This window comes from Crocuta crocuta, unplaced genomic scaffold (assembly GCF_008692635.1).
Source record: "Crocuta crocuta isolate KB4526 unplaced genomic scaffold, BGI_CrCroc_1.0 scaffold159, whole genome shotgun sequence".
Classification (NCBI taxonomy): domain Eukaryota; kingdom Metazoa; phylum Chordata; class Mammalia; order Carnivora; family Hyaenidae; genus Crocuta; species Crocuta crocuta.
In genome coordinates this window covers 1,958,926-1,985,101 of record NW_027533263.1, presented here as the reverse complement: position 1 = coordinate 1,985,101, position 26,176 = coordinate 1,958,926, and the positions used below count along the sequence as shown (strand labels likewise).

The following is a 26,176-nucleotide window of genomic DNA, read 5'->3' as shown; positions in this document are numbered from 1 at the left end:
GGGATAATGGTATGAAGATTTCTCTCAGGCTTCCTTGTCCTTCAAAAGCAGCAGCACCTGAAAAGCCAGGAAGGAGGGAGGAGGGAGAGAGAGGAAAAGGTTAAAAAAGGAGGGGGAGGAGAAGAAAGGGAAAGAAGGAAAAGTGAGGGAGGCCAAAGAAGGGGAGAAGAAGAGGAAGAAGGAGGAGGAATCAGAGGCAGAGTAAAAGAGGAAGGCAGAAGGGGAAGAAAGAGGGGCACCTGGGTGGCTCAGTTGGTTGAGCATCTGACTTCGGCTCAGGTCATGATCAAATGGGTTCATGAGTTCAAGCCCTGCATAGGACTCTCTCTGCTTAAGATCCTGTCTCCCTCTTCTCTCTGCCCCTCCCCCCTCAAAAAATAAAACATTTAAAAAAAGGAAACAGATATTTATATGAAAAAAAAAGAAAGGAAGAAAGCAGAGAGAAAGGAGGGAATTGGGAGAAAAAAGGGAGAGAGGGAGAAGAGGGAGAGAGGAAGGAGAGAGAGACAAATTCTCTGGTGGAACAGTGTTGGGAAAACAACCAGTTAATCAAAGGGATTCCTATTTGGTCATGGACTGCCTGACTCTCCTTCCCGACTCATAGAAAAAGAAAACAAGAGCAAGAAAAAAAAAAAAAAAAGGAAGAGAGAAAGAAAAAGAGAGAAGGAAAAAAGCAGCAGAGCGGTTCTGCAGAAATCTCACAGATGCAAAACCTTCCATTCTACTGACTCCTCATTAGCTTACTGAAGCTGACAGCATAATTATCACAGCTGCTTCGCAGTTAGAATAAATAAATACGAAAGTGGGTGTTTAAAATTTTTTGAGAAGGGAAATTCAGTCATCTAGACAGTCAGTAGGACAAGTCTATTTAAAACTTTTAGATTCTTATGTATTTAGATCATTTCGGAACGAGATAATGAGATAGTTGTCTTTCAGTCTAATTGAGTTCCTAAGCTCCTGGCTGTTGGCTGTCACCCCTTTCAAACTTTGCTTTAACTTTCCTTCCTTTAGAAATCTGATCCTGGTGTCTCCATTTACTCTTCCTGGGCTGATAACCTGGTGAAGGCTGGGTGCACTGGAGTGCAGAAAGTGACTTAATGGGATTGAGGAGCTAAATAACCTTTCACAGGAAACAAGATAATCAAATCTCTTTTACTTGCCTGTAATGGCTAAAAGAGAAAGCACGAGCTGAAAAGAAAGCTGGGAAATTAAACCATCATTTCAAAATGTCTTGTAATTTCCCAGTCACGTGGTTTTTTGCACTGCTCTTACACACTGTCAATCCATCAGCTGGAGTTGCTTAGTGCATTTAATTATTCAGAGTGCACACAGCCTCGTGACTACGCAGTAATTTTAGCTCATGTGTATGTATATAGGCTTCGTATCTTCAAAGCCCAAAGGATCACACAGTACTACTTTACGTTGAAGTTGCTAACTAACATAGAGTGCACTTAGAACTCTGACTGGGGGCACAGCACACATGCATTTCCGATTAAAGCAGATGATCTTTCCTTTTAAAATTAATTAGTGCCTATTTATCTTTTCCTTTCCCTCCCACCTCTCATTCTCCTAGGACCACATTTATGTGAACCCTTACATTCAGTGAGTTAAAAGCTTTATAAAATAAACATTCTGTCAATCTGGGGTAAAGGAAACTAATGTTAACCCATTGTGCAGACTGAGAAATTGAGGTTTATGAAGGCCAGTAACACATGCTATGTTGGAAAAAAAGAAGATAACTCAGGTCCTTTAATTCTCAGTCAGGAGCGTGGACTCCCAATACCATTTGCCTCACCTCAGTCTTTTAAACAATAAAGGCAATACAACATCAACATTAAAGAAAACTTTGAAAAAGGAAAAAAGTTACCCACAATCCCCCTTGTGCTCTTTCAGTTTTATTGATATGCATAATACATGTTTGCAGGTATATTAAAATATGCAATTTTGTATCCTTTCTTTTAGCTCACGTCATAATAGCATAAACATTTCCGTATTACCTAACACTCCTGTGAATTTCTTTTCTTTTCTTTTTTTTTAAGTTGGCTCCATGCCCAACGGGGAGCTTAGACTCAGGACCCTGATATCAAGAGTCACATGGGCTCTACTGACTGAGATGGCCAGGTGCCCCGCCCCTTCTGTGAATTATTTTAAATGGTTACATAGTACTATATGCTGAGTCAATATAACATTTTCCAACCTGTTTTCTAGTATTGACTATTTAGAATGTTTCTTTTATTTTTATGTTATATTTTTTAAGATAAAATTATAGAAAACACTGCAATGAACTTTTATGCATCTTTTTTCCTTCCTTCTTTCTTTTTTTTGGGGGGGTTCAATTGTTTCTTTGAATAATTTTTGGAAACTAAAGTGTAGGGTTGAAGGTTGTGACCATTTTTAAGGTTCCCGATATGTGTGCCATAATGCTTTGCAAAGGTTGCTCCAATTTACAACACCACCAGCAGAATATCATTTTACCACAATCTCACTAACACTGGGAGTCATTAGGTTGAGGGAAAAATTAACTACTTTAACAGTTATCTGTATTTATTTAATCACTGTTAAGGCTGTCTTTTTATTCCATATGTTGGTACGCTTTTTTTGTTTTCCTTATGTGAATTGCTACTTTGTGCCTTTTCCCATTTTTTTGTTGGACTCCTGAAATTACTTTATAAAATTTAATGAGTTATAGTAAAACAAAAAAAACCCAACATTGATTAACAAATCTTAAAACCCAGAGCATTTGGTTGGCTCAGTCAGTTAAGTGTCAGACTCTTGATTTAGGCTTAGGTCATCCTCTCATGGCTGTGAGATTGAGCCCTAAATTGGGCTCTGCCCTGGGCATGGAGCCTGCTTAGGATTCTCTCCCTTCCTCTCCTTCTGTCCCTCCCCCTCATGCACATGTGTGCTCTCTCTCAAAAAATAAAAAGTCTTAAAACCCAAGGGTGACTGTGGATTATAAAACAAACAAAAACAAAAAAGAAAAGAAAAGAGGAACAGAAACTAAGACAAAATGACATTGAGGATTAAGGAAGTGGTGAGGGATATCTCTATTAAACATAAAATTGAACCTTCTTAATTGTGAGATATTAAATATGTTACCTGGGGACAAGTGGAGTCTTTCCTGGGAGGCTCTAAAATAAACATAGAGCATAAGACAGTGGAAAGGTCACAGGGCTGGGAGTCATGACCTTGGTTCTAATCCTCATTTTGCTACTAAGTTCCCATTGATGGTTACCAAGCAGCAATGAATAGTAGGAAGAGTGGCTTCGGTGACCTAAAGTCAAACCTGGGCTCTCCCACTTACTAGATGCATGACTTTGAGCAATTTCTTTAGCCTCTTTCAGTCCCGATTTTCTAATATGTAATGTGAGGATAATAACTCCAACCTTACAAATTAGTCTACAAATTGAATGAGAATTTGTGTAAAGCACATAGATGCCCAATAAATGACAGCCACTATTATTCCCAGGGAGTCAGGGACTCAATCTGTATAACGAAGATATGGAATAGCAAGTCTCTGAAATCCTTTTCCACTCCAAGAATCTCTAACTTTTCCCTCTCTTCCCAGCATCTCTTCTCATGTACTGGAATCTCTTGAGGACAGTTCTGAGCATAGAAGGTAAGGAAGTGTGTTATGGAGGATACATTTTAATTTCTTGCTTCTTAATGTACTGCCTACATATCAAATAATGAAGGATTTGAAAGGTTAGAGAAGGCGGTCTGAGTTAGGTTACAAACTCCTGAAGGCAGAAAAGAGAGACCTGGCTCAGAATCTGCCTTCCCTCCTCCCATCCCCTGAGAACTGGCCTCAAGAATGGCAAAATATTCGGGGCGCCTGGGTGGCTTGGTCGGTTAAGCGTCCGACTTTCGCTTAGGTCATGATCTCGCAGTTTGTGGGTTCGAGCCCCGCGTCGGGCTCTGTGCTGACTGCCAGCTCAGAGCCTGGAGCCTGTTTCAATCTGTGACTCCCTCTCTCTCTGACCCTCCCCTGCTCACGCTGTCTCTCTCGCTCTCTCCTAGAAATAAATAAAACATTTAAAAAAAAAAAAAAGAATGACAAAATATTCTGGTTAAATTTTGAATGACTAGACAATAAAAGCAAGAACAAAATGGATTTGAAATTAGCATATAAAGAATGAAACTAAATTTTACTAGTACATGTTAAAGAATGTTTAAACTGGGACACCTGGCTGGCTCAGTTGGTGGAACATGTGACTCTTGGTTTTGGGGTTATGAGTTTGAGCCCCACACTGGGAATTTTTTGCTTTAAAAAAAAAAAGAGAGAGAATGTTTAAGTTATTGCAACAAGCCATAAAAACCATGATGGATTATGAGTCAGGGTTGTGCCACTATTATCAAAAAGAGGACAACTTCCCTATGATGTTAGATGGTATTAAGCGGAGAATGACATTCTTCTCCCTGGATGTCATTCGTCTTCAACCATCCAGACCCCTCATTTTGAAGGACCACCCACAAAGGCATCCTGGGTCCTCACAGCTGGAGTTAATCTCACTTCCTTTGAATACCCAGAGCACCTTGCACTAGATCTGTGGGTGTTTATATAACTGTCTCATTTCCTTAAGGACTATAAGCTATTTGAGGACAGACTCCATGACTAATTCCTTTTTGTATCACTCAGTATCATACTAATGACCCTCCGTAAATCTTTAATGAATGAACTGGAACATAATTCTCCCACTATGTTAGAAATCTGAGTCTACACTGGGTCCATAGTCTCAGAGATCAGCAAAATAATTGGAAGGTTCAGAACAGAATAATGAAACAGAATGATTAAAGAGTGAGAGAGGCTGAATCTATACTGGGGAGAAGGGAAGTCAAAGCCACTCAGCCTAGAAAAGTGATATCACTTTGGAAAGTGATATCAAGGGATCTTCAAATCTATTAAAGAGATAATATTAAAAGAGGCCTGAAATTCTTTTGTTGGAGCAAAACAAAAAAATTACGCAGATGTTAATGGGGTAATATGGATAAGGCCTGCTAAAGAACTTCCAGAGGATAGACACTAGGGTGGTATGACATACTGGAGGGGTAAATGCCTTGCCTTCTGTATGCCTGCAAAGGAAGAAAATATTTGATGAGGCAAAAGACCCTGGTAAGCTGTTTTTGCAAAAATTACTTGTGAAACAATTGTAAGCTTTCAAGTTTCAGGATTTTTTTTACTAAGATGCTGAAACCTGTTTTAAAGGAGAAGGGGGATTTATTCCAGGAAGGAATGAGACTCAAGTCTGGGATTTGGAAAGCAAAATGGGACCAACCCACAGAGAGAGACAGCCTTTGATGTCCTGACGATCGAGGACCGAGGCTTAAGGACCAGACTCTTAAATCACGTGGCATTTACTGCCCCAGATTAAAAAAAAAAACAAAAAACTTTCGTGGATCAGTGTCTGTGGTTCAAAATGGCTAGCTTCCAAAATCAGTCTTAACTTTCCAAGGGTAACATTTGGAAGGCTCCCTGCAAGAACGGAGTGGAGCCAGTTTCTAGAAAGGGCAGCTTAATGATTTTCTACTCCCCCCATCCCCAAATCATTAAACAGTGTTCCTTTCCCAGAGCCCAAGTTCATGCTGAGGGCAAAGGGAATTAAATGAAGAAGCTGAACCTGCAGCTAAGATTAGAGAGTTGCCAAGGACCTAATTTTAGGTCCTCACTGCCCCAGCTGACATTCTGTGCTGCTGGCTCAGCCGTGCGGACCGCAAGTGTGGCCGTGAGCTGGCGGCTGAGAGGGGCGAGCATCTCCCCTGCCATCTGCAAAAGCAATTAGTTTGCTGTTGGGTGTGTTTTGAGAGAGACTACCAATAATTTCCCCATCAACAAATGTTTCTTCAGGTGTTCAAGAGTCAATAAGGGAAAATGTCAGCGCTTGCCAGAAGTTCCCACATTCTTGCCATTCTAATATTCATGCTTCTCCACTTAAGAGTGCTCCAAAAGGGAACTAATGTTGGAAACCCTGAATTTCATGGCAAGTAACCCCCTGCTTTCCTCTGGCTATAAGCATACTGCCACGATCCAGAGAAAGTGTTGTATGGGATGACTCAAGTTTGGGGAAATAGACATGGGTGGGTAGATGGGAACAATTCTTGCGCATTGTGGGAAGTCTCTCTGCCACTCTTCCACTGGGATTTAGGCCGTCCCTCCACGCTTCACATATTTCTCAGCCACAGGTTTCATGCTCAAATTGTCTTCTTCAGAGGGCAAACAATAAGAGCTGGCATCTCTCAGATCAAAGGGGAAACAGAATATATTTTAAAGTGACAACTTTGTTATCCTGCAACCAGAATAAACCAGAATAATAAAATGATATAAATATAAGCTCCTAAATGATTCCATACTGAAATGCCACCAGAGAACAAAATTTCTTGCATAATTACAGCAGGGAAACTCTCTTTACAAACCACTCACAAGAGCATGTCTTATTTTTGCACAATTCTTATGCCTGGGGCAGCCCACCACAGAGACAGAGATTCTGTGTCCCTGCAGGTTGGGAACTGTGATAACTGTCTGGTGCTCTCTGTCCACAAAGGAGGCTCTTAATAAAGGCTAACTGCCATTGGCAATGTAAAAGTAGGCTGGCACTGTTAAGCCAAGGGGGTGCATCCCTGAGTAGATATGTACTTGGTAAGGGCCACTGCTGTCAAGGTGCACAGATTGGCTCCAGCTGCTCTCTCTCCTCCTCTATTTTTCTTTCCAATTTTCCTGATAGCCTTGCTTTTTCTGTCTACTTGTCCCATGTCCTATCTATCTGTTGGTCTGTCTCTAAACCTATTTCTGCACCCCCTCCCTCATGCACACACACACACACACACACACACACACACACAACCCCCCCCNACACACGCCCGCCCCCCCCCCCCCCTTCCCTGTCTCTTGGCGCTGGCCCTTTCATCTTCTCCCTCGGGGATTCGAGATGTCGCTGCAGGAAGTGCTTGTCGGCCGAGGCAGCAGCAGCAGAGCCCTGTGGCTTTGACAAACCTCATTTAATTGGGAGGAAGCCAGGAGAATTTGAAAGAACTGAAACATCCACGAAACTCCTTTTATCAGGCATAATTTAAACTCTGCATGGAAAAACCCCTATATGTATAAAGAAAAGTCAACTTCCCTCCTGCTGTGAGTACTCCTTAGCTCCCCCCCAGCGCAGGCAGGCTTCTGCAAGATTCCATCTTTTCATTTTTCTAAAAGTGTCAAAGTAGATTTAGGTTCTGTGGCTGGGTGAACAGAGAAGGAATACAGATGGGTCTCTCTCTTCTACCCACACATGGGTGTGCATGCTAACACACACACACACACACACACACACACACACGCAGCAGAGTCCCTCTGTTGGTGGCTTTGCTTCAGATAGCCAAGAAGAATCAAAACCCAAGTTTCTAACAACACATCAGTTTGGACAATGACTGTTTCTTCCTAATTACTGTTCATCAGGTGAAAGCTTATGCCCAGAAAATTTTGAAAGTCCCCAGTGGTTCTCAGTATGTAGAATAATAGATCCTGGATGAGGACCAATGAAGGAGTTTCTTTAAGTGGAGAGAAGGGAGTGTGAGTGTGTAGGAGTGTGAGAGTGTGAGTATGTGTGTGCGTGCACACTCCTGAATGTGGATATTTGCCTGCAGTGGTAGTTAGAAAGCCTGGGCCCAAGAGAAGAAAGCTAAAGAGGGCTCTAGGGGCTCAGATCGGGGACAGTGTATCAGGATGAGAGTAGGGGAGCAGATGAGGGTACAGTGGGAATGAGGGTCCTGGAAAGCGGGTAAGAAGTGTAGTTGCCTGGAACGTCCTTTGTTCCACACATATGCCAGTGTCCCTACCCTCCTTCCACATTCCAATCCAGATTCACCTCCAGTCCAATCCATCTCATGTGAGTTATTCTAATTCTTCCAAAGAATTGCCTTTAGCATACACATATCCTCAGAACATCTGTGGCTGATTATGTACAGACTTGAGCTGTTTAGCTATGATTTGTGCTAATATGTGTACAAAGGTGCCCTGTTTCCTCTTCCTCACCCTCTTTTCCTCCCACGCTGTAGGATCCTTGCGGTCAAGGACAAGCCTCTTTCTTCCCTCAATTTTTATAGCACTTAATATGTTCTTGACACTTAATGGCGACTTAATAAATACTGATGACTAACTCTTCCTACAGGGTTAAGTAAGACATTAACCCCAGTTTATGATTATGATTATTTTTGGAGATCCTAAATAACTCATTTTAATAATGAAATGCCTCAAGAAGTCCCAATCTAAGAGTTCTGGGCTGAGGCAGGACAATGTCCTATTTGCGTAGGGCTGTGTTTGCAGACCATGGAGCCTTTGGCTGGACCATATGTCTAAGCCCCTTGGGCAGCAGCTCTCTCCTCTGTCCTTGTTGTCACCCCTGCATGCCTTCTTAGTGCCCTCTTCCCAGTCGGAGTCCCTATACCTTCCTTATTAGCCTTCTTTACTCCTGCTTAGGGCTTCTGAAACTTTTTTTCAGTTGAATGGTGGATGTTTCCAGAGAAACTCTACCTAAGCATGGTCCCCCCCAAATAGCCAGGCCATGACCACACTGCCCACATCCTCTGCCTAGCCCTTCCTGGCCACATTCTGAGAAACATGAGGAGAGCTCCAGCCACATGATCCCTCAGCAGATTTCGGATTTGGAGGATGACTTCAGGCCCAGGCAACAAGGCTGATTTCAGGGTAACTTGTGTTTCCCCGTGGGCATCCGGCCTGGGAGGACACCCCCCTCCCCACAGCGCCCCACCCCAGTACTTCCTTCAGCAGCATCAAATTACCAATCGAGACAGGCCAGCTCTCCTCTTGTGACATCTCCATGTCACCTATCATCTTACCCTCTATGGAGAGAGAAGGGGGTTGTTACAAACTTTGGTTTTGCTTCTCCTGGCAGATGCTAGCGAAAACAAACAACTCAGAGGCAACTTTCATCTCATCCAATTTCTAAGAGTGTATATGTGAAATGTTTGGATCATTACAAGGAGGTCTGTGTCACTTCAACCCACCAGTGCTTTTCAGTTTTAGAGAATCTCATAGAAAACTCAGGCAAGATTGGGTCCCCTCTTGCTTCTCCCAGGCACGCTGATCTCTAGGCTCATTTCTGGTTGCAAATTCTGATTCTCCAGTGCTTGGAGAAGACGCTTAGACACTGAGATTTACACATGTGCATGTATATACACATGTGTACTCTCTCTCTTTCACACACACACACACACACACACGGTCCCTCACTCACCATCAGGGAGCTGGTGCAGCTGAGCAGGCAGGGCACTGAAATAGTCATGAACCAGTGCTTCCTGGGCAGAAACTCGGTCTCTAGGAAAGCCTTTCAGCATTTGGGAGGCCAGGTCTTCAGCTTCAGGAACCCTGCCCAACCTGGAAAAGTAGAAGAGAAAAATAGTTTCTCCAGAGGTCTTCCTTCTGAGAAATAAAGGGGGAAAGAAGAAAAGGAGAGAAAAGGAGAAGCCTAGAAGAGTGTTTCAGGTAGAATATCCTGGGATTAGTATAGTTGATGGCAAGCGGAAAAATAATACCCGCACAGGTACTCTTACCTATCCTCAGTATGCTCTCATTCAGCTTCTACCTCTCCACTGGCTCTGGGTACCACGTACATACATAAAGGACCCAGAAATATCATTATAGAAGCAGAAACATGTAATTAAGGATGCTTCTATGAGCGACAGTGCCCACCAAACAGAAAAGCCCAATTGGACATATGTTCCGAGGGCAAATCCTGGAGGGGAAGGAGGAAAAGCAATTTTGGAAGGTGAAGCTTGGGTGGAAAATACCCCTATTTACAGTGTTCCTGAAGCTCAGCTTCTAGGATATTACTTAAGAAGTTCTCTTGGTTTCCTGCTGAGATGGAGCATAGAAAGAGAGATAATGAAGTGTCCAAATTACAGTAAGGACAGATCCTCAAGTTGATCTGTGTTGAATTGTAAATTCGAAGATGAGCAAATCTATTAGTTGAGCAAGTACTATATGCTAGTAGGTGGTTGGCTGTGGAAGATACAGGGAAGGCTCTGCCTTCTGGCAGTTTGGACTAGAGGGAGTCAGACACTAACCAAATTATCACAGAGATACATAATTACCTGTGAAGAAAAAGCCCAGATATCTGACTTAGAGTCAGAGCTGGTCAGGGAAGGCTTCCCTGAGAAGGAAGCATTTGAGCTGAGAGTGAAGGAATTAGGGCAAGGGAGGGGCAGGCTGTGCAGGCTGAGATCTGTGGTGCTCACACAGACCCTGGGATTAGAGGGAGAAGAGTGAGTTTAAGGAAGGGAAGAAAGGCCAGTTGGCTGGCCTGGAACAGAGCGAGAGAGGGGACAGACCTGAAGCTAGGAGGGTGGTAGGGGCTGAGCCTGCAGGACTTATGAGTCTTAATTTTCTTATTCACTTAGAGCATTTGAAAGTCTTTGCTATTCTAGTGCCAATCATTTAAGTGCACCCATCTCTAGAGCCCACAGCCAGGTTTACAAGTGGAAAGCCACAAGACAGAAAAGTGTGCAGATTCCAGGAGGCAATTAACTGCAGGCCTGATGTCTGACATTCAGAATGAAGTTGCATGGCCACGCAAATCCCCAATTAAGCAAAAATAGATGGGCTTATTTAATGTTGAATATACATACCAACCTAAAGCAACAAAGAACTGATACCTTCCCTTTCCTGGTGCCCTGATGCACTGATGCTGGAAGTTCTGGCCCAGAGCTGTAAGCTGGCCAATTTTTGCAAAAGATTTACATAAAAAAACTTTCAGGTAGCTGATTCCCATGACATAAAACTGTTTCTACAAACAGATAACTTTACCCTCAAACCTAGGAATAATTACTTCATAGACTTATGATAGAGGACAATTTGCAAATCCCCAGTCCTTGCCAATTTCCAGACTAGTTAAAAGAGAAAGGAACACGCTTGTGGCTTGAGAAAAGGCTGGAGGGTATTTTCTGCATCCAGGGTGCCCTGCCCAGGCACAGGTTTATAGGGACAATGAAACAGGGGTTTGGAATGGGGAAGGTGATACAGATCACTAAGGTCTGATATCAGTCTAGAAGGAAAAATCTCGTGAAATTCTCTACCTAGTCCACTCTCACTATAGGTGGGAGGATGGGATGTGTGCCAAATTTGGGGCCTGAACCCACTCTATGAAACTCCAGGGGTGGGTGGGTAGGTGTTGATGGTGAGGGGGGCATCAGCTTCCACCTCCACACTCCCACCCCAGTGAATGGCTGGTTCTCTCAACCCTCCTACCCATTGGCTCACAATAATTGAATTGTTACAGAATTGCTCTATAGACGGGGCTTAGGAACTGCAATCTCATTGGATAAGGAAGACTAGGAAACCTACTTGAACTTGTGTTAGCATGGTATGCATACGCTTTGTATTTGGACGAGGTAGCTGGGGAAGCAGGGAAAGGCTGATAGAGCTTCTTATGGAGTAGAAGGATCTCATATAAGAAGAACTGGCCATTTTCACCACGCCAATGAAAGAAAGGAGAGTAGGTACTGATCAGCAATATGAACGCTTCTTTTTTTTAGGACTTTTCTTTTCAACTAACTAGCTCTCCCCCAATCCTTCCCACAAGGTTGTATCAAGGCTTTTCCTGGCACCTCCGTTTGTTCCAGTCTTATGGCCTCCAGGCTATGACAGCTACGGCACACTTCTGCTCCTTATCCCATGAGCCAAGTTCATGTTGCTCTTCCCTGTATACACCAAGTCCATGCCCTCCTGAATATGAGCCTTTACTAGCAGCACTTGTAGTGAGACTACCCCATCTGAAGAAGCGTCCTGATAATCTCTACCTTGTGATTGGCATGTTGCACTCTTATTTGGGAGCTGCAAAAAGAGCCCTAGGAATAAAAATCTTGCTTCTTTGGGCACAAATGTTAATTTATTTCCATGTTTGTATCATTCTACTTCCTTCTGCCATCTATAATATTGCTTACTATCCACTGCCTTTATCATCACATTTCTACAGCTTGCCACCTCCTCTAACTCTTGCTAGAACAAATCTTCAATGGTTACAACCACTACTTTGGAAATCGAAGTTGGGAGGGAAAGTGACATTAACAAATGTTAATTTGCCTACCAGCATCTTTCCACATAGGCTAAATGTCAGTAAATATCATGTGTTAGGCTTGTGATGTTAAATCCCAAACAAGCCAGGAACATCTTGCAGAGTTAGGTGAACCCACCTACCCAATTAATGGGAGCCTATTAATAAAGACAAAAATCCTCCAATGAACACTTCCTTGTAGTAACAGTTCCAGAAGCGAGAAGTGTTCCATTGACAACATAATACATATTTATTAGAAACACTTAGAAAATGCAGAGAAAGAAAATTAAAACTGCTCCATCCTTCTGAGATAACCCCCTTCACTCAAAGATGATCATTTTTGCTTTGATGTTGTTTTTCTTCTTTAGTCCTCTATTTTTAAGTGGACATATTTTTGTTTCACAAAAAAAATGAGATCATACTCTGCATGCTGTTGTAACCTACTTTTTGTACTTGACTATTTTGATCATCTTCTAGGACATAATTTTAATCGCTGCGTAGCATTCTGTTATGTGGGCATACCATAATTTCCATAGACAGACCCTTGTCAAAGTTGTTTCCTTTTTATTGGAGTGTGAGAGGCTACAATTAAAATCATGCTGTGACTCCTCAATGAGAAATTTTGTGTAACTGTGCAGTGGTTTCCTTAGTATAAATTCTGAAAATTGAAATTCCCAGATTGAAGGACATATAACATGTTGGAGTTTTTGACTAAGACTATGAGCTAGTTGTACTAATTTCCATTTCCACCAGCAGTCTGGTAGAGTTCCTTTCTCTGTGTGCACAGAAAACAAATTCATTCCAGCAGACGTGAGTTGCCACAGACCTCATCACTTATGAAAGTTGTAAAAAGAATTAAAATTGTAAACCAATCCTAAAGGAAGTGCCGGGTGTGAAGACATCCACATTTAATTTTAGAAGTCCAGAACAGAAACATAAACAATAAGAAAAAATGAAAATTGGGCTTTGTGGTTGTGTGAAGCTCCATCCACTGGCCATCACTGCACACATGTGAAATCTGGTGGTTCTCAGAGGCCTGGGGCAATAACCTTGACTTCTCAGCACAGCCTGGCTCTGAGTATAAAAATCTGCATTGCCATTACTGCCACTGACCTTTGCAGTGGAAGGTTTTATCTGCTTGCAGCTCAAGGCTGGTCATTGTTAGTTCCCCTGGGTTCTTTATTGTTTTGCCCTAGATCCATAGAAAAAGAAAAAAGGGCAGGGATTTTTTTTTCAATTTCTTTTTTCAGTTTTATTTGTTCTTATTTTGAAGTAATTTTAGGTTTACAGGAGAATTGCAGGAATAATACACAGAGTTGTATGTTTCACCTGCTTTCCCCAATGTTAGCATTCTACATAAGCATAGTCAAATTATCAAAGCTGAGCAATTACCATTGGCACAATGCTACTAAGCTGCAGGCTTTATTCAAATATCATTGGTTTTTTTCAATGATTACCTTTTTGCCATTGCTCCGGGAGAGTGGGTACTTTTTTAATGTTGCCAGTTTAGGACATGGTAAAGCAGAAACCCACAATAAGAAATATATCCAATACTAGGAAGAAACAACATCAAAGGCTGTCTCTAATTTTCCAATCAATGTAACGAGTGAGTGTGCACTTACTAGGCCCATGTTGATTGGGTCACCACCAAACCCAAGGCAATGCCCTGAGGTGCATTTATGCACAGAAGTCCATGCACAGTTCTTCTGTACCTTGCAGATATCTTGTAGAAAAGCCAGTTTTCAGCTCCTCTTTATCCATCACACTTGCAACCTGACTCAATTGACAAAGTCACAGAGACCTGTATACCGGATGAATCTCGGCTCCACTTGGCTTGGTGACTTGGGCCAAGTTACTTCACTTCTTTGAGTTTCAGTTTCCACCTCTTTGAAGTGGGACTTTGGTTTGTGAGGAATAAATGCAATAATATATTCAGCACCTTGCTAGGCACATTGCAATCATTCTGCCTAATGTTAGTTCAATGACAACGTTGTTCTCAGAGCTAAGAATTTTCTCATATGATAATATAGACCTGTGTTGTCCAATACAACTTTCCATCATGATAAAAATATTCTATTTCTGCCTCATCCAATATGTTAGCCACTACTCACATGTGGCTATTGAGCCCTTGAAATGTGTCTAGTGCAACTGAACAATTAAATTTAAATTTAAATAGCCACATGTGGCTAGTGGCTATTGTATTAAGCAGCACATCGCTAGATATTGCTCCCTGATTTGAAGCCCTGAGCAAAAAGAAACCAGAAGTCTGAGCTAAGGCAAAGTTATTGTTGAGACAAGGAAATGGGCAGAGGTGGTTGGTCTTTTGTGTGGTCAGTAAAACCAGAGGGACATTCAGTGGATCCAGGTCCTGCTAGGTCTAGAAGGAAGGGTTGGTGGCGTGATAGCAGGAGGCTCGTGGCACTTTCTTCTGCTCTGCAACAGTGCCACCAGCAGCAGCAATAGGGGATTAAGGTGATTGTTAGGTTTGGAGTTACCATTTATTTTGGAAGCCAATAGTGAGATGGAGGAAAGCTCTGGGCAATGCTAAAACCCACATATCTCTAGCTGGGTCTAGGGAACCTGACTGTACAGGCAAGAGAAAGTTTGCACACCTTGAACGAAATGGTAAACAGTGGTTCCCTGGAACCTGTCTCCAAAACAATGGGGGGGGGGGTGTTCAGGTGATACAGTGAGCTTGAAAATAAGAGTAGAGAGTGCAGCCCTCCAGAGGACACCTGTCCCTTCCAACAAGAGATCCTTGGTAGCCCACAGCTCTATGTTCTGACCTCTTTGTGCTCTGATATTCACTCTCCAGGGAAGATTTTTAAAGCACATGAACAGTAAGTATGAAAAAAATCAAACAAAATTTGGTTGGTTTAAACCCTACCACATTTTCAGGGAAGAACAATGTTCAAATGTTCAGTTAGGATCTCTTCTCCTTCTCCCCACCTGCGAGAGTGTGTTTTTCTTTGACATTTGAGCTCGTTCCCCCTGTCTCTGATGTTTTCCTCACTGCCCTTTTTGCCTCCTCACTGAAGCAAAAAGAACAGAGCCTCGGCTAATTACTCTCAGATCAAATAATACTGGTTATTGTAATTGGTCATTGTCCGAAAACACTGAGTTCTTCTTAGCCCCGAGGTTGCCTGGCACGGCTTAGTTAGCTAACTATTCCGGGAATGTCTCTATTATCTGTTTTACTTTGTAAAAGAAACTAGGGATTTGTTGAAAGCTGGTAATAAAAGTCTGCCCTGGTCTGAGCTGAGACTGCGTGGAGAGGGCCTGGGAAAGCATGACCTCCATGAATCAAGTTGCCCCCCCCCCTCCAATAGCCACTCAATGATGTTATTTGGTTTCTCTGTGTTGGAGAATAATAAACCCACTAGGTTTTCTTGCAGACCAACACTCCCTCGTTCTCGGGGCCTCTGGCATGGTCGAGGGGCACAAAACAATTTTAATGACCAAACTCCCTGAAAGTAAAATGGTTCATAGAGAAAAACTAACAGACTCACAGGTGGCTGGCTCTCCCAGAGGCATCTTCCTGGGGCTTGTGGCCCCAGGGATCCAGGTGCTGAGGGCTGTGTGTTCACAGTTCACAGTGGACTGAGGTCCAGGGAAATGTTCCTCTAACCCTGCTTGAAAGATAAGCTTTCCAAGTTGGTGCTTACCTGTTCCAGACGTTCTGAAGACTTTGAGGCTTAGGAAGTGAGAACCACTCTGGAAAGCACAAACAAACACATTAAAAACCAAAAATAACCCTAAATTCCCATTGTCAAAATATTATTAAAATTCTACATGCTCTTGGGGCACCTGGATGGCTCAGTCGGTTAATTCTGACTTCGGCTCAGGTCATGATCTCGCAGTTAGTGGTTCGAGCCCCATGTCGGGCTCTGTGCTGACAGCGCAGAGCCTGGAGCCTGCTTCAGAGTCTGTGTCTCCCTCTCTCTCTGCCCCTCCCCTGCTCACGCTCTCTCTCTCTCTCTCTCTCTTTCAAAAATAAATAAACATTAAAAGAATTAAGAGAAAAATTCTACATGTTCTTCTTGAGGGTTCAGGCAAAGAGAGTTCAGGCATCAGGTAGGCTAAGTGAGCAATGTTTAAGGCCTCTTCTCATTGTGGATTTTTATGATGCTGTGGAACGTCACTATCATGGGTTGAATTATGTTCCCCTAAAATTGGTATGTCAAGGCCCTAACCCCAACTGCCTCAGAATCTGACTTTATATGGAAATAGGTCATTGCAGTTGTAATTAGTTAAGATGAGGTCATTGGGATGGGCCCTAGCCCAATATGACTGGTGTCCTCATTAAAAAAAAAAAAAAAAAAAAAGGGAAAATGTGGAAACAGGGTAAGAGAAGATGTTGTGAAAAGACCCAAGGAGAAGACAAGCCAAGGAGAAGGAGAGAGGCCTTGGCCTCTCAGTTGCCCTCAGAGCCCTCAGAAGGAAACAATTCTGCCAACACCTCAATTTTAACTTTTTTAAACATTTAGATATTTTTGAGAGACAGAGACAGAGCCTATGTGGGGAAAGGGGCAGCGAGAGAGGGAAACATAGAATCTGAAGCAGGCTCCAGGCTCTGCATTGTCAGCACAGAGCCTGATGTGGAGCTCAAACCCATAAACTGTGAGATCATGTCCTGAGTCAAAATGAGATGCTTCATCGACTGAGCCACCCAGGTGGCCCCCAACACCTCAATTCTAGATATAGCCTCCAGCACTGTGAGACCACAGATTTCTGTGGTTTAAGTCACTGAGTTTGTGGTACTTTGTTATGGCAGCCTTAGCAAACTAATATGGTCACCATATTCACTAAAGTCAAATGAACATTTATTTAACAACTACTGTGTGCAGAACATGTACCAAGTGCTGGGGAGAAATCAAAAGAACCCTCCCCAACCTTGTGGAGCCTACAATTCATTTGCAAGAACAAAGTGTGCATGTGTATGCACACACACACACATACATGCATAAAAAGTCACGTGATGAATGATGAGGTAAAGTCTCAAAGGCTCAAAGTGGTAAAAAGTGATGGGACTAATTTTATATGTCACTTACAGTAAAAATGGAAGTGAATTCTGGCTTGAATAACTCCAAATGAATGATGATAAGACTTGTCGTTTTCTTTGGAGCACTCTTTACAACATTCACATGTGAACACATGTGTTTCTATTATTCCTGGTATCAACACTATTTAACCCAAAATAAAACCACCAGAAAAGGGGACAATTTCTCATTCATTCAAGAAGTACTAACTGAATGCTTCCTCTATGCACAGGCAACAAGAGATGCTGCAGGGGCTATAAACTGATGCTCCTTATCAAATCCCTTTATTACCCACTCAAGATTGAGAAAAGAGTATTTCAGCTCTCGCTTAAAATGTTGTTTCTTCCTTATATTTTCTTGGGCCTGAAATGTAAGTGTTTTTAAAAGAGCTCTTCTTCCAGCTCTTAGAGGAATGGAATACACCAAGACTGTTTACCCAACAAAAAATTTATTCATACTTGGGCAAAGAAATGATTTTGATAATACTAGCATATTCATTGTCTGTATATGCATTAAAAAAAGATCTGGAAGCCTGGGTGGCTTAGTCGGTTAAGCGTCTGACTTTCACTTAGGTCATGATCTCGCGGTTCGTGGGTTCGAGCCCCGCGCCAGGCTCTGTGCTGACTCCCAGCTCAGAGCCTGGAGCCTGTTTTGGAGTCTGTGACTCCTTCTCTCTCTGACCCTCTCCTGCTCACGCTGTCTCTCTCTCTCTCTCTCTCTCTCTCTCTCCTAGAAATAAATAAAACATTAAAAAAAAATAAAAAAAAAAGATCTGGAAGACTATGCATCTGGTAGGGATAATGGTTCTGGGGCTTACCCCTTTACTTCTATGCTTATTTTCTTAAATGTATTTAAAAAAACCATGATTTTATAACTTCAAAAGTAAGTTCAATTAAAAATAGAATTTATAGTGCTAAGACTTTGTAGAGTGGAACCAGTGTTCAAAGAAGGTGATGTCCATGGAGTTTTCAAGGTCAGATGTAATCAAATGAGAACCACTTTGCTGGTGATTTACAGTCCCAGGTAGGCACAAAGGGAAGTGCTTGTATATATCACTTCTTCACTCTCTATTCAGATGATTATGCCTGAATACAACTAACCAGTAAAAATAAGAATATCTGGTATTTGTTTAGAATGTTTATTTCCAAACCACTTTTGGCTGCCTATTTACAATTCTTCTCTGGCCAAACAAAATTAAAATATTTCCTCATTCAGTCATAAATCAATTTCCAGGGGCGCCTGAGTGGCTCAGTTGGTTAAGCAGCTGACTCTAGATTTAGCCTCAGGTCATGAACTCACTGCTTGTGGGTTCGAGCCCCACACTGGGCTCTGTGCTCATAATGCCACTGAGATTCCTTTGGACCCTCTGTCTCCTCTCTCTGCCCCTCCCCTACGTGTGTGTGTGCACATTCTCTTTCTCAAAACAAAATGAAAAAATATTTTTTTAATAAATCAATTTCCAACCAACATAAGGAAATCCATTTCAGTGCCCTCCCATATTTTGTTTTTCTGGTCCTAGAGCCCTATGCACTGTGTTTTGGGGCCTTTAGTATTTAAAGCTGTTTCTAATGTAAGTGTTGTTCTTTCACAACATAGGCTTGGAATTAGCTGAATTAGGGCTTAAATACTGAGCCTGGGGTTTGAAACTGCTGTGTCAGCCTCACTGAGACCGTAAGCAAGATAGTATAACCATGGCCAGCCTGTTTCCTAAACTCAAGTTGGAGGTCAGATTCATCCCACAAGGACAAAGTGATTCATTGAATTCATTGAGATTTGTGAGGTTGTGAATGTAAAGTGCCTGCCTCTCAGCATTAAACAAAAATAAATCCTGTTCTTCTTTTTCTTCCTTTGAGAAGTGATGAGCAATGTAAACCCTGTGTGGTTTGGACCCAGGACCTGGGTTTTGAGTCCATACCATGCCACTTACCAGCTGTGAAACCTAAGGGTATTGCTTAGGACCCCACAGGCCTATCTGCATAAGGAGGATAATTATTATTTCTGCTCCACCGAGTTGTCATGAGAATAAGGATGATTAAGTGTAATATAAGTATTTCCTCACCTTTTTGTCTCTTTTCTTTTTGCCTCTTCTCTGGTCTCATGTACCATGTTTTTCTCTCTACTCTCACCTCTCAGCTATTTCTGCCTTATTGTTCTCCTTCAATAACTTGCCATTGCACTGTAGTGAAATTCTAATATGCCTTAAGCTCTAGTTCTTACAAACCCCACTCGATTTCTTTTGAATCTTCAGCGTGGACCAAAGGTGTGTTTCTTAGCTGTGTGACGTAGTCATATGAACACAGGCCCAAACACGGGTTCAAATCTCCCTCCTGCCACTTGCGAGCTCTGGGATTTGAGGGAAACTAACCTCTCTGGTTAAGTAACTTAGAAGTTTCCAAATCTGTAAAACAGGAATACTTTTCCAGTTGCTTGGGAGGATTAGATAAGATGAAGCACTTGGAATATGGTAAGGGCTTAATAAATGTTAGTTTTATTCCTTTTTCTTTTTCTTTTTTTTTTTTTGTCTTGTTTTCACTTTTCATTTTGGAGAGGCAGCATGGTCTACACAGTGGTTCTCAGGCTAAGCTGTATGTTAGAATCAACTGGGAGAGTTTCGAACCGAAAGGAAACCCTGGCTCCACCTTGCAGAGTCTGATTCAATGAACCTGGGGACAGCCCAGCATTGGTCTGTTATTGTGTTGTTATTGTTGTCTTTAATAATCTCCAGATGTTTCTAGTGTCCCACTAAATAAGACAGAAGGTGCTGGTCTAGCAAGTCACCACTCATCAGTGACTTCCATACACTTCTCTGAGGCTCATTTCTCAAACAAGCTAGTTGTGAAAATTCAGTTAATCAATGTATGTAAAAATTGCAGAACATAGTGTCTGATGCATACTTAATATATTTTTCAAAGATGTAAAAGAGGAAGCATGGCAAGGGAAAGATCAGTCCTCATACATTCTGCCTGAGAGCTGTCCCAGGAGGCAATGTAACATTGAATTTGAGGTTCCATATCTTGCAAGACAGTGCTTGACTCTCTTCCCCCATCTGTTTTGTAGCTACATTAGCTGAAATGGGGGGGATTGATGTGTCCAGGGTACGATCAGTTTGCTATTTTGAAGCACAGCTAAAGCCCAAAGCTTGCAACCTGCCCGCCCCCCCATCCCACCCCCACTCTCCTGCAGATAACCTGATGCTGGATGACCTTGCCTCTCTCCCATTGATTTTTATCAGTAGTTAAGCTGCAAGCGATCAATGAGAGAATGATCCACAAACAGGCATCCTACACAGCACCATTTCAAGTTTGTTTCTCTGGTTTCTGTAGCCTTTAACATAATAGGTCTATAGGTAGCTTTTTTCCCTTGTCTTTCCAAAAATGATGGTAAATCAATAGACTAAATTTTCTCCATCTCCTCCTTCTACAATTCTCTACTTTTTCTTTTGTAATTATTTTAAAAAGAGTTCTCATTTGAGTTCATTTGGAATTTGCGGTAGGAAAAGTGAAGAAAGTTGCAAAGGGAAACTTAAAATGCCAAACATATTAATTTCCAAAGTAAATGAAATAAAATTAAAATGAGGGCAGAAGTGTGGCTGCCATAATACAATAATGCATTTTTTTCTTTAAATCTTATTTCGTAAGTGAAATGAGAAAGCTCATTTCACAACAGATTCAAGTCAATAGAGATTTGCTGGTTGATTGATAAAACATCACAAGAATCATCTTGAGTCTTAGCTCAAGGTAAAACATTTTCTGGTTTCTATAGTCTTACCACAATCACCCTAAGGTTATCTTATAATGCAGCCTACTGAACTACACCTCTGGAATTTCCCAAATACAATGCATTCTTAAGATACCATATATTTAAATAGTTGATAATGTTGTTAGCCCAAGCAGTAACTTTAAAATTGCACTGCAAAAATCTGTAGCTCTTCTCTCACCTCCTCCTTAACCATACTCATGCCCTCACAGCTCCTTACTTCCTTGGTCTTTGGCTCAAGGAGTCTAAAGTTGGCGCTTCCGGTGCTTTGCATTACCAGGCTTTAGATTCTGTTTGGGCTTTGTCACCAGAGTGCTGAAAGCCCATGAGGGGTGCTCCTTGGCATTGGAACCTGGCACTCCAACTCACATTTATACTTTATCACTTTTCTAACCTTGTATCAAAACTTTCTGTGGATTCTAAGAAAACATTCCATCCTCTGAAGCCTCTTCCTAAGGTAATGGTTTCTGTAGATGAAGGAGAAGCCAGGCCTTGCTCCTGGTAGGTGGAGAAGGTGAAGGGAATGGGTATAATCCAAGTCTTTCATCTCCCCGGGGCAGAGGTTCTGGGAGAGTATCAGGTTTAACATCTGTCCACCTCCACAAATGATGTTTGAGCTATAGCTTGATCGTGCTTTTGGTGTGTATGGTGTTTGATGATGCATTATTTGACATTTACCACTGCTCCATAGTCTCTACAAATGTTTAAGGGCCATCGCATGTGCTCAGGACTGGGAATGCACAGACACATATTGCCTGTCCCCCAGTGAGCTTATGTCCATATGATTTTAGTGGTATTATGATTATTTTCATCTCCTGGTCTTCTCCAGCCCCTCTGGCTGTTCCTTCTCAGCTTCTAAAGACCCCTTTCCCTCTGCCTGACCCTTCAGGACTGGTGCCCCAGGGCTCTATCATAGTCTTCTTTCTCTTCACACTCTCCCTTGGGTAAGTGAGTTCACAAGGGGGCTTCAAATATCATTTCAGTCAGATTCCTTCCAATTTTGTTTTCTACATTGGACTCTTATAATCACAAGCTTGTATTTCTCATTGCTTTTTAGATATCTTTATTTGATGGTCCCATAGATATCTTAATCTCAAAATGTTCCAATTTTATACTCATTACTTTCCCCACAAATCTGTTGTTTCCCTTTTCTTTTCTGTGCCAGTGAATGGGGCTCTCATTCACCCACTAGAATCCCATCAGTTACAATCTCCCCTGCACTGTAACCACCTAGATGCTTTTTAGATTTGTACCTTTCATTCCTTATTCATTGCCACTGCTCTAGTTGAGACTTGTTATTTGTCTTCTAGAATCTATTCTTTTTTTATTGATTTTTATTTTATTATTAAAAATTTTTAATGTTTATTTATTTTTGAGAAACAGAAAAATAGACTGTGAGTAAGGGATGGGCAGAGAGAGAGGGACACAGAATCAGAAGCAGGATTCAGGCTCTGAGCTGCCAGCACAGAGCGCGACGTGGAGCTCGAACCCACAAACCATGAGATCATGACCTGAGCTGAAGTCTGAAGCTTAACTGACTGAGTCACCCAGGCACCCCAATTTTTATTTTATTTAAGATTTTATATTTAAGTAATCTCTGCACCCAACATGAGGCTTGAACTCAACCCTGAGATCAAGAGTCACATGCTTTACCAATTGACCCAGCCAAGCACCCCCATCTTCTAGAATCTAAAGCATTGCCACATTGCTTCTGATCTCCTTGATGCATACCTGATGTCTTAGTGATTGACTTTCCTGTGCATAAGGCAGATGGACTTGAGTTCGGTTGCACCACCAATTTAATTTTACATATAGTATTCCAAGCAATTTTGTTGTTGTTGTTGATCATGATTATTTATTTATTTATTTATTTTTATTTAAACTTTGGTTAGTTAATATACAGTGCAATATTGGTTTTAGGAGTAGAATTCAGTGATTCATCACTTACATCTGACTCTCAGTGATCATCACAAGTGCCCTCCTTAGCAAGCAATTTTAAATTTAAATCCTGCCATATCATTTCCCTGTTAAAAATTATCCAATGTCTTCTCTTTGCTTATTGGTCAAAGTCCAAATCCTTAGGATGATTACAAAGAACTTCTCAATCTAGTCCCTGTCTACCTTTCCAAGTTAATCTCCAGCAATGTACCACCACAAAGCTAACATTCTAGCTTCCTTGAGCAATTTACCTGCTTGGTACAATATCAAATAAACCTTTTCTTTCTCCAGGCTCTGAGATAGCTGTCAGCACAGAGCCCGACACGGGGCTCGAACCCACAAACTGTGAGATCATGACCTGAGCTGAAGTCAGTTGCTTAACCGACTGAGCCACCCAGGTGCCCCTAAACCTCCTTTCTTATTCCTTTGTGCCCAGTTCCATTGTCTGGAATGTCCTTCCCTTATTGCTCACCTAGAGAAAGCCCACTTCATCATCTTTGAGACCCAGCTCTATCTCTTTCTCTCAAAAAAAAAAAAAAAAAATCCCTAAATTCCCCAGGCAAACTAAGGGTGCCTTTTTCCTAGTGTTCTCAGAGGTTCCCAGGGGATGCTACTAGAATAATACTTTCCAAGTTGTATTATTTATATTTTTCCCCCTCTAGACTGTATTCTTTGAAGGTAGGTATCAATGTCTTATTTATTTTTTAATCTCCTAGTCCCTAACACCTAGCATTCATAAATATTTGTTAAATGAATGAAAAATTGATGCCTGGATAAAAAATAAAAATGAAATAAATTTACTAAACTTTATCCTTAAAATGTGAAAGTACCTCAACAGGGCCTACGTGCATGTTTTGCTCTGTGCCTTACAGAGATGGGTGGAATGAGGCACTGCCCATGAAGGTGGGGAGGGAGACTCTAGGTTGAGCCAGTTTCACAATATTTGGGATCTTAAGGCCCCTTTTCTTGGACTGGGAAGGAATATAGCAGGGTTTCATTAAAAAATTTTTTTTTACCTGCTTTCACTCATTTGCAATTTTTCCTCATCTTAACTACTTTAAGATCATCTAGTCCTTCTCAATAAAAACTAACAATTGCCACCAAATAAATTAAAGATGAGAAAACTAAAAATAAATGTAGAAACTAGAAGAAACTATTAATGAAGATCAAAGTAGGCTGTGTATCTAAATGAACTTCACTGACTGATTTAGGGGACGGGTTAATAAAGATGTTAATAGTAACTCCCCAGGAGCCTTCAGCAGCCTTGCAGAAGTGCAATGGTAATGAGCCCAATCAGGGTTCACAGATTAGCTGTAGCAAGCAAGGGCTGCCGAGTCCCAGGATGGGGACTCTATTCACATTACATTCCAAAAACATGTCACCAAGCTCACAGATTTTAAGACCATGTCTAGTTAGAAGGACATAATTATTTGGAGATGAACTTGGAAAGTGTTATTAGCTGATCGCCAGTCTAGGGCATTGTTTAATTACTATATCATCATATTTTCCCTTTGATAGCTGGAAAGTCAGCTGGAATATAGACCCAATAGGTCTGGATATTCTGGAGTATCCCCTTTCCGGCTAGGTGACCCTAGGGTAAGGTAGGGATGATAACATTGCCCTTATGTGATAAGGCTGTTGTGAATCAAAGTAAAATAATGTGAGTAAAGTGCTTAACTCATAGTTAGTGCTCCATAAACAGTAGTCATTATTACCCAGAAATAAGGTGAATAATAATGTACTTCCTTGGCCAAGCATGTAGAACAAGGACTCTTAGAGTCCTAGAGGATGTGATTGGAACTAGAATTGCACATTTTCTAACTCCTGATCACTAATTTCCTTTAACTAATATGTATTGACTCACTACTATGTGCCAATTAGGGGACATGTGTTAAATATTAAAAGCACTAGATGTGGTCAAGTTTGCTCTGTAGAAAACTTAAGTACTCTTTCTACCACACTAGGCTTTCGGTGAAGTCAATAAAGATGATACTGATGTCTTTTGTGATTTAGTAGCTTTTACTAGACACCCATTACACAGCATACAGACACTAAGGATTCTGCCAGAGAAGAGCCCATGTCATAGCAGGCAGGCATCTCACAGTAGTTTAAGTGGGGGGTGCAGAATGGAGCCTTCGCAAGAGATGGTCTTAACAGGTGCTCACACTGACTTAGGTAGAAATTTGAAAACTGAGGGTTGGCTTTTAGAGAGTATGAATTCAGGCAAGGTTTAGGCCTAAGCAAGCTAACATAGAAGTCAGTTCTGGCACTTGGAGGTGTGCTTAACATCTAGAGGGAAGCCAGGAATTCTAAGGAAACTAAACAGACAAACAGGCATAGCTTCAGTTCTCACACACCCTGCATTGACTCTGAACACTGGTAAGTCACTGAACCACTGAATAAATTTCCGTACTGGGTGAAACAGAATGGGAACTAACTTGTTTTGTGCACCTACTAGAAGTTAGGAACCATGGCAGATAAGGTTCAATAATTTCACTTATTTCTCAGAACCACCCTGAAAAATGAGACAGAGGGATGCAGCATGCCCAATGGAAAGAGAATAAGGTTTGGTCATGGATTGACTCCTCTCCAATCTAGGAAATGCCTCTGGGTGGACCTGGGAGAAAACCTGCCTCCTCATGCATAAAACTGTGCTATTCTCAGCAGCATGGACCCTGGTAGGCAGTAGTAAGGAGGAGTAATTATGTGTGTTCTGTGCCTGGTATGTGGGAACACTTAAAATGACAGGATTGCTCCCATTGTGCAGATTAGGGAACTTCCTCAAGTGCCCCAGGTAGTAAAAAGTGGAGCTTGGACTTGCTGTTTCATGAGGAGGTGATGTCCATAATTAAAACCTCTCCTATCAGTAATTTTCCCTAGTTAAGCCCACTGCATAACTCCCTTGATGAACAGCTCATGTGACAAAGCGGATGCTGATGCAGATCTTACATTGTGTTCACAGCAAACACACAAAGACACGCTCAGAACCCTCTGAGCCCAAAGCATGGTAGCTCTTTGTCATCCCAATAGGGACAAGGGTCATTTTAGATTGCAATCATCATCTGTCCCATTGTGGTGTCAGATGAAATGAAGCTCTCACACCGGATTTCAGCTCAAACTGAAACATTTCAAGAGTGAGGTTAGATTGCTCTAATGTAATTCTGAGGTTGGTATTCCATGCCCGTTATTTCTTGCTTCCACCTGGTGGTCAAAAGTTGAAAAAGCAGGCGTCCTGAAAATAACGGCATCAGTAGGATCCTTTTGCCTATGGTTTATAGTACATCTGATTCTGGGTCCCTGCAGGGCTTTTAGTACTGCTTTCCTGCCTTTTGATTTCCACTAAGTTCCTCCAGTGGAAAATCTTTCCATGTGCAGTGTTCTTTTCTGGGGCTG

At 41.8% G+C, this 26,176-nt stretch overlaps 1 protein-coding gene across 2 annotated transcripts in view; it reads right to left on the bottom strand.

Annotated features, from left to right (window-relative positions):
- Nucleotides 1-26,176, bottom strand: part of CDK15 (cyclin dependent kinase 15) — an 80,249-nt gene that overhangs the window by 2,748 nt on the left and 51,325 nt on the right. For both annotated transcript variants that reach the window (XM_077747627.1, XM_077747628.1), the window contains exons 11-12: nucleotides 15,716-15,764; nucleotides 9,237-9,376 (exon numbers count right to left, since the gene is read on the bottom strand). In XM_077747627.1, the coding sequence (XP_077603753.1) occupies nucleotides 9,237-9,376; nucleotides 15,716-15,764 (189 nt within the window). The remainder of the gene's footprint in view (nucleotides 1-9,236; nucleotides 9,377-15,715; nucleotides 15,765-26,176) is intronic.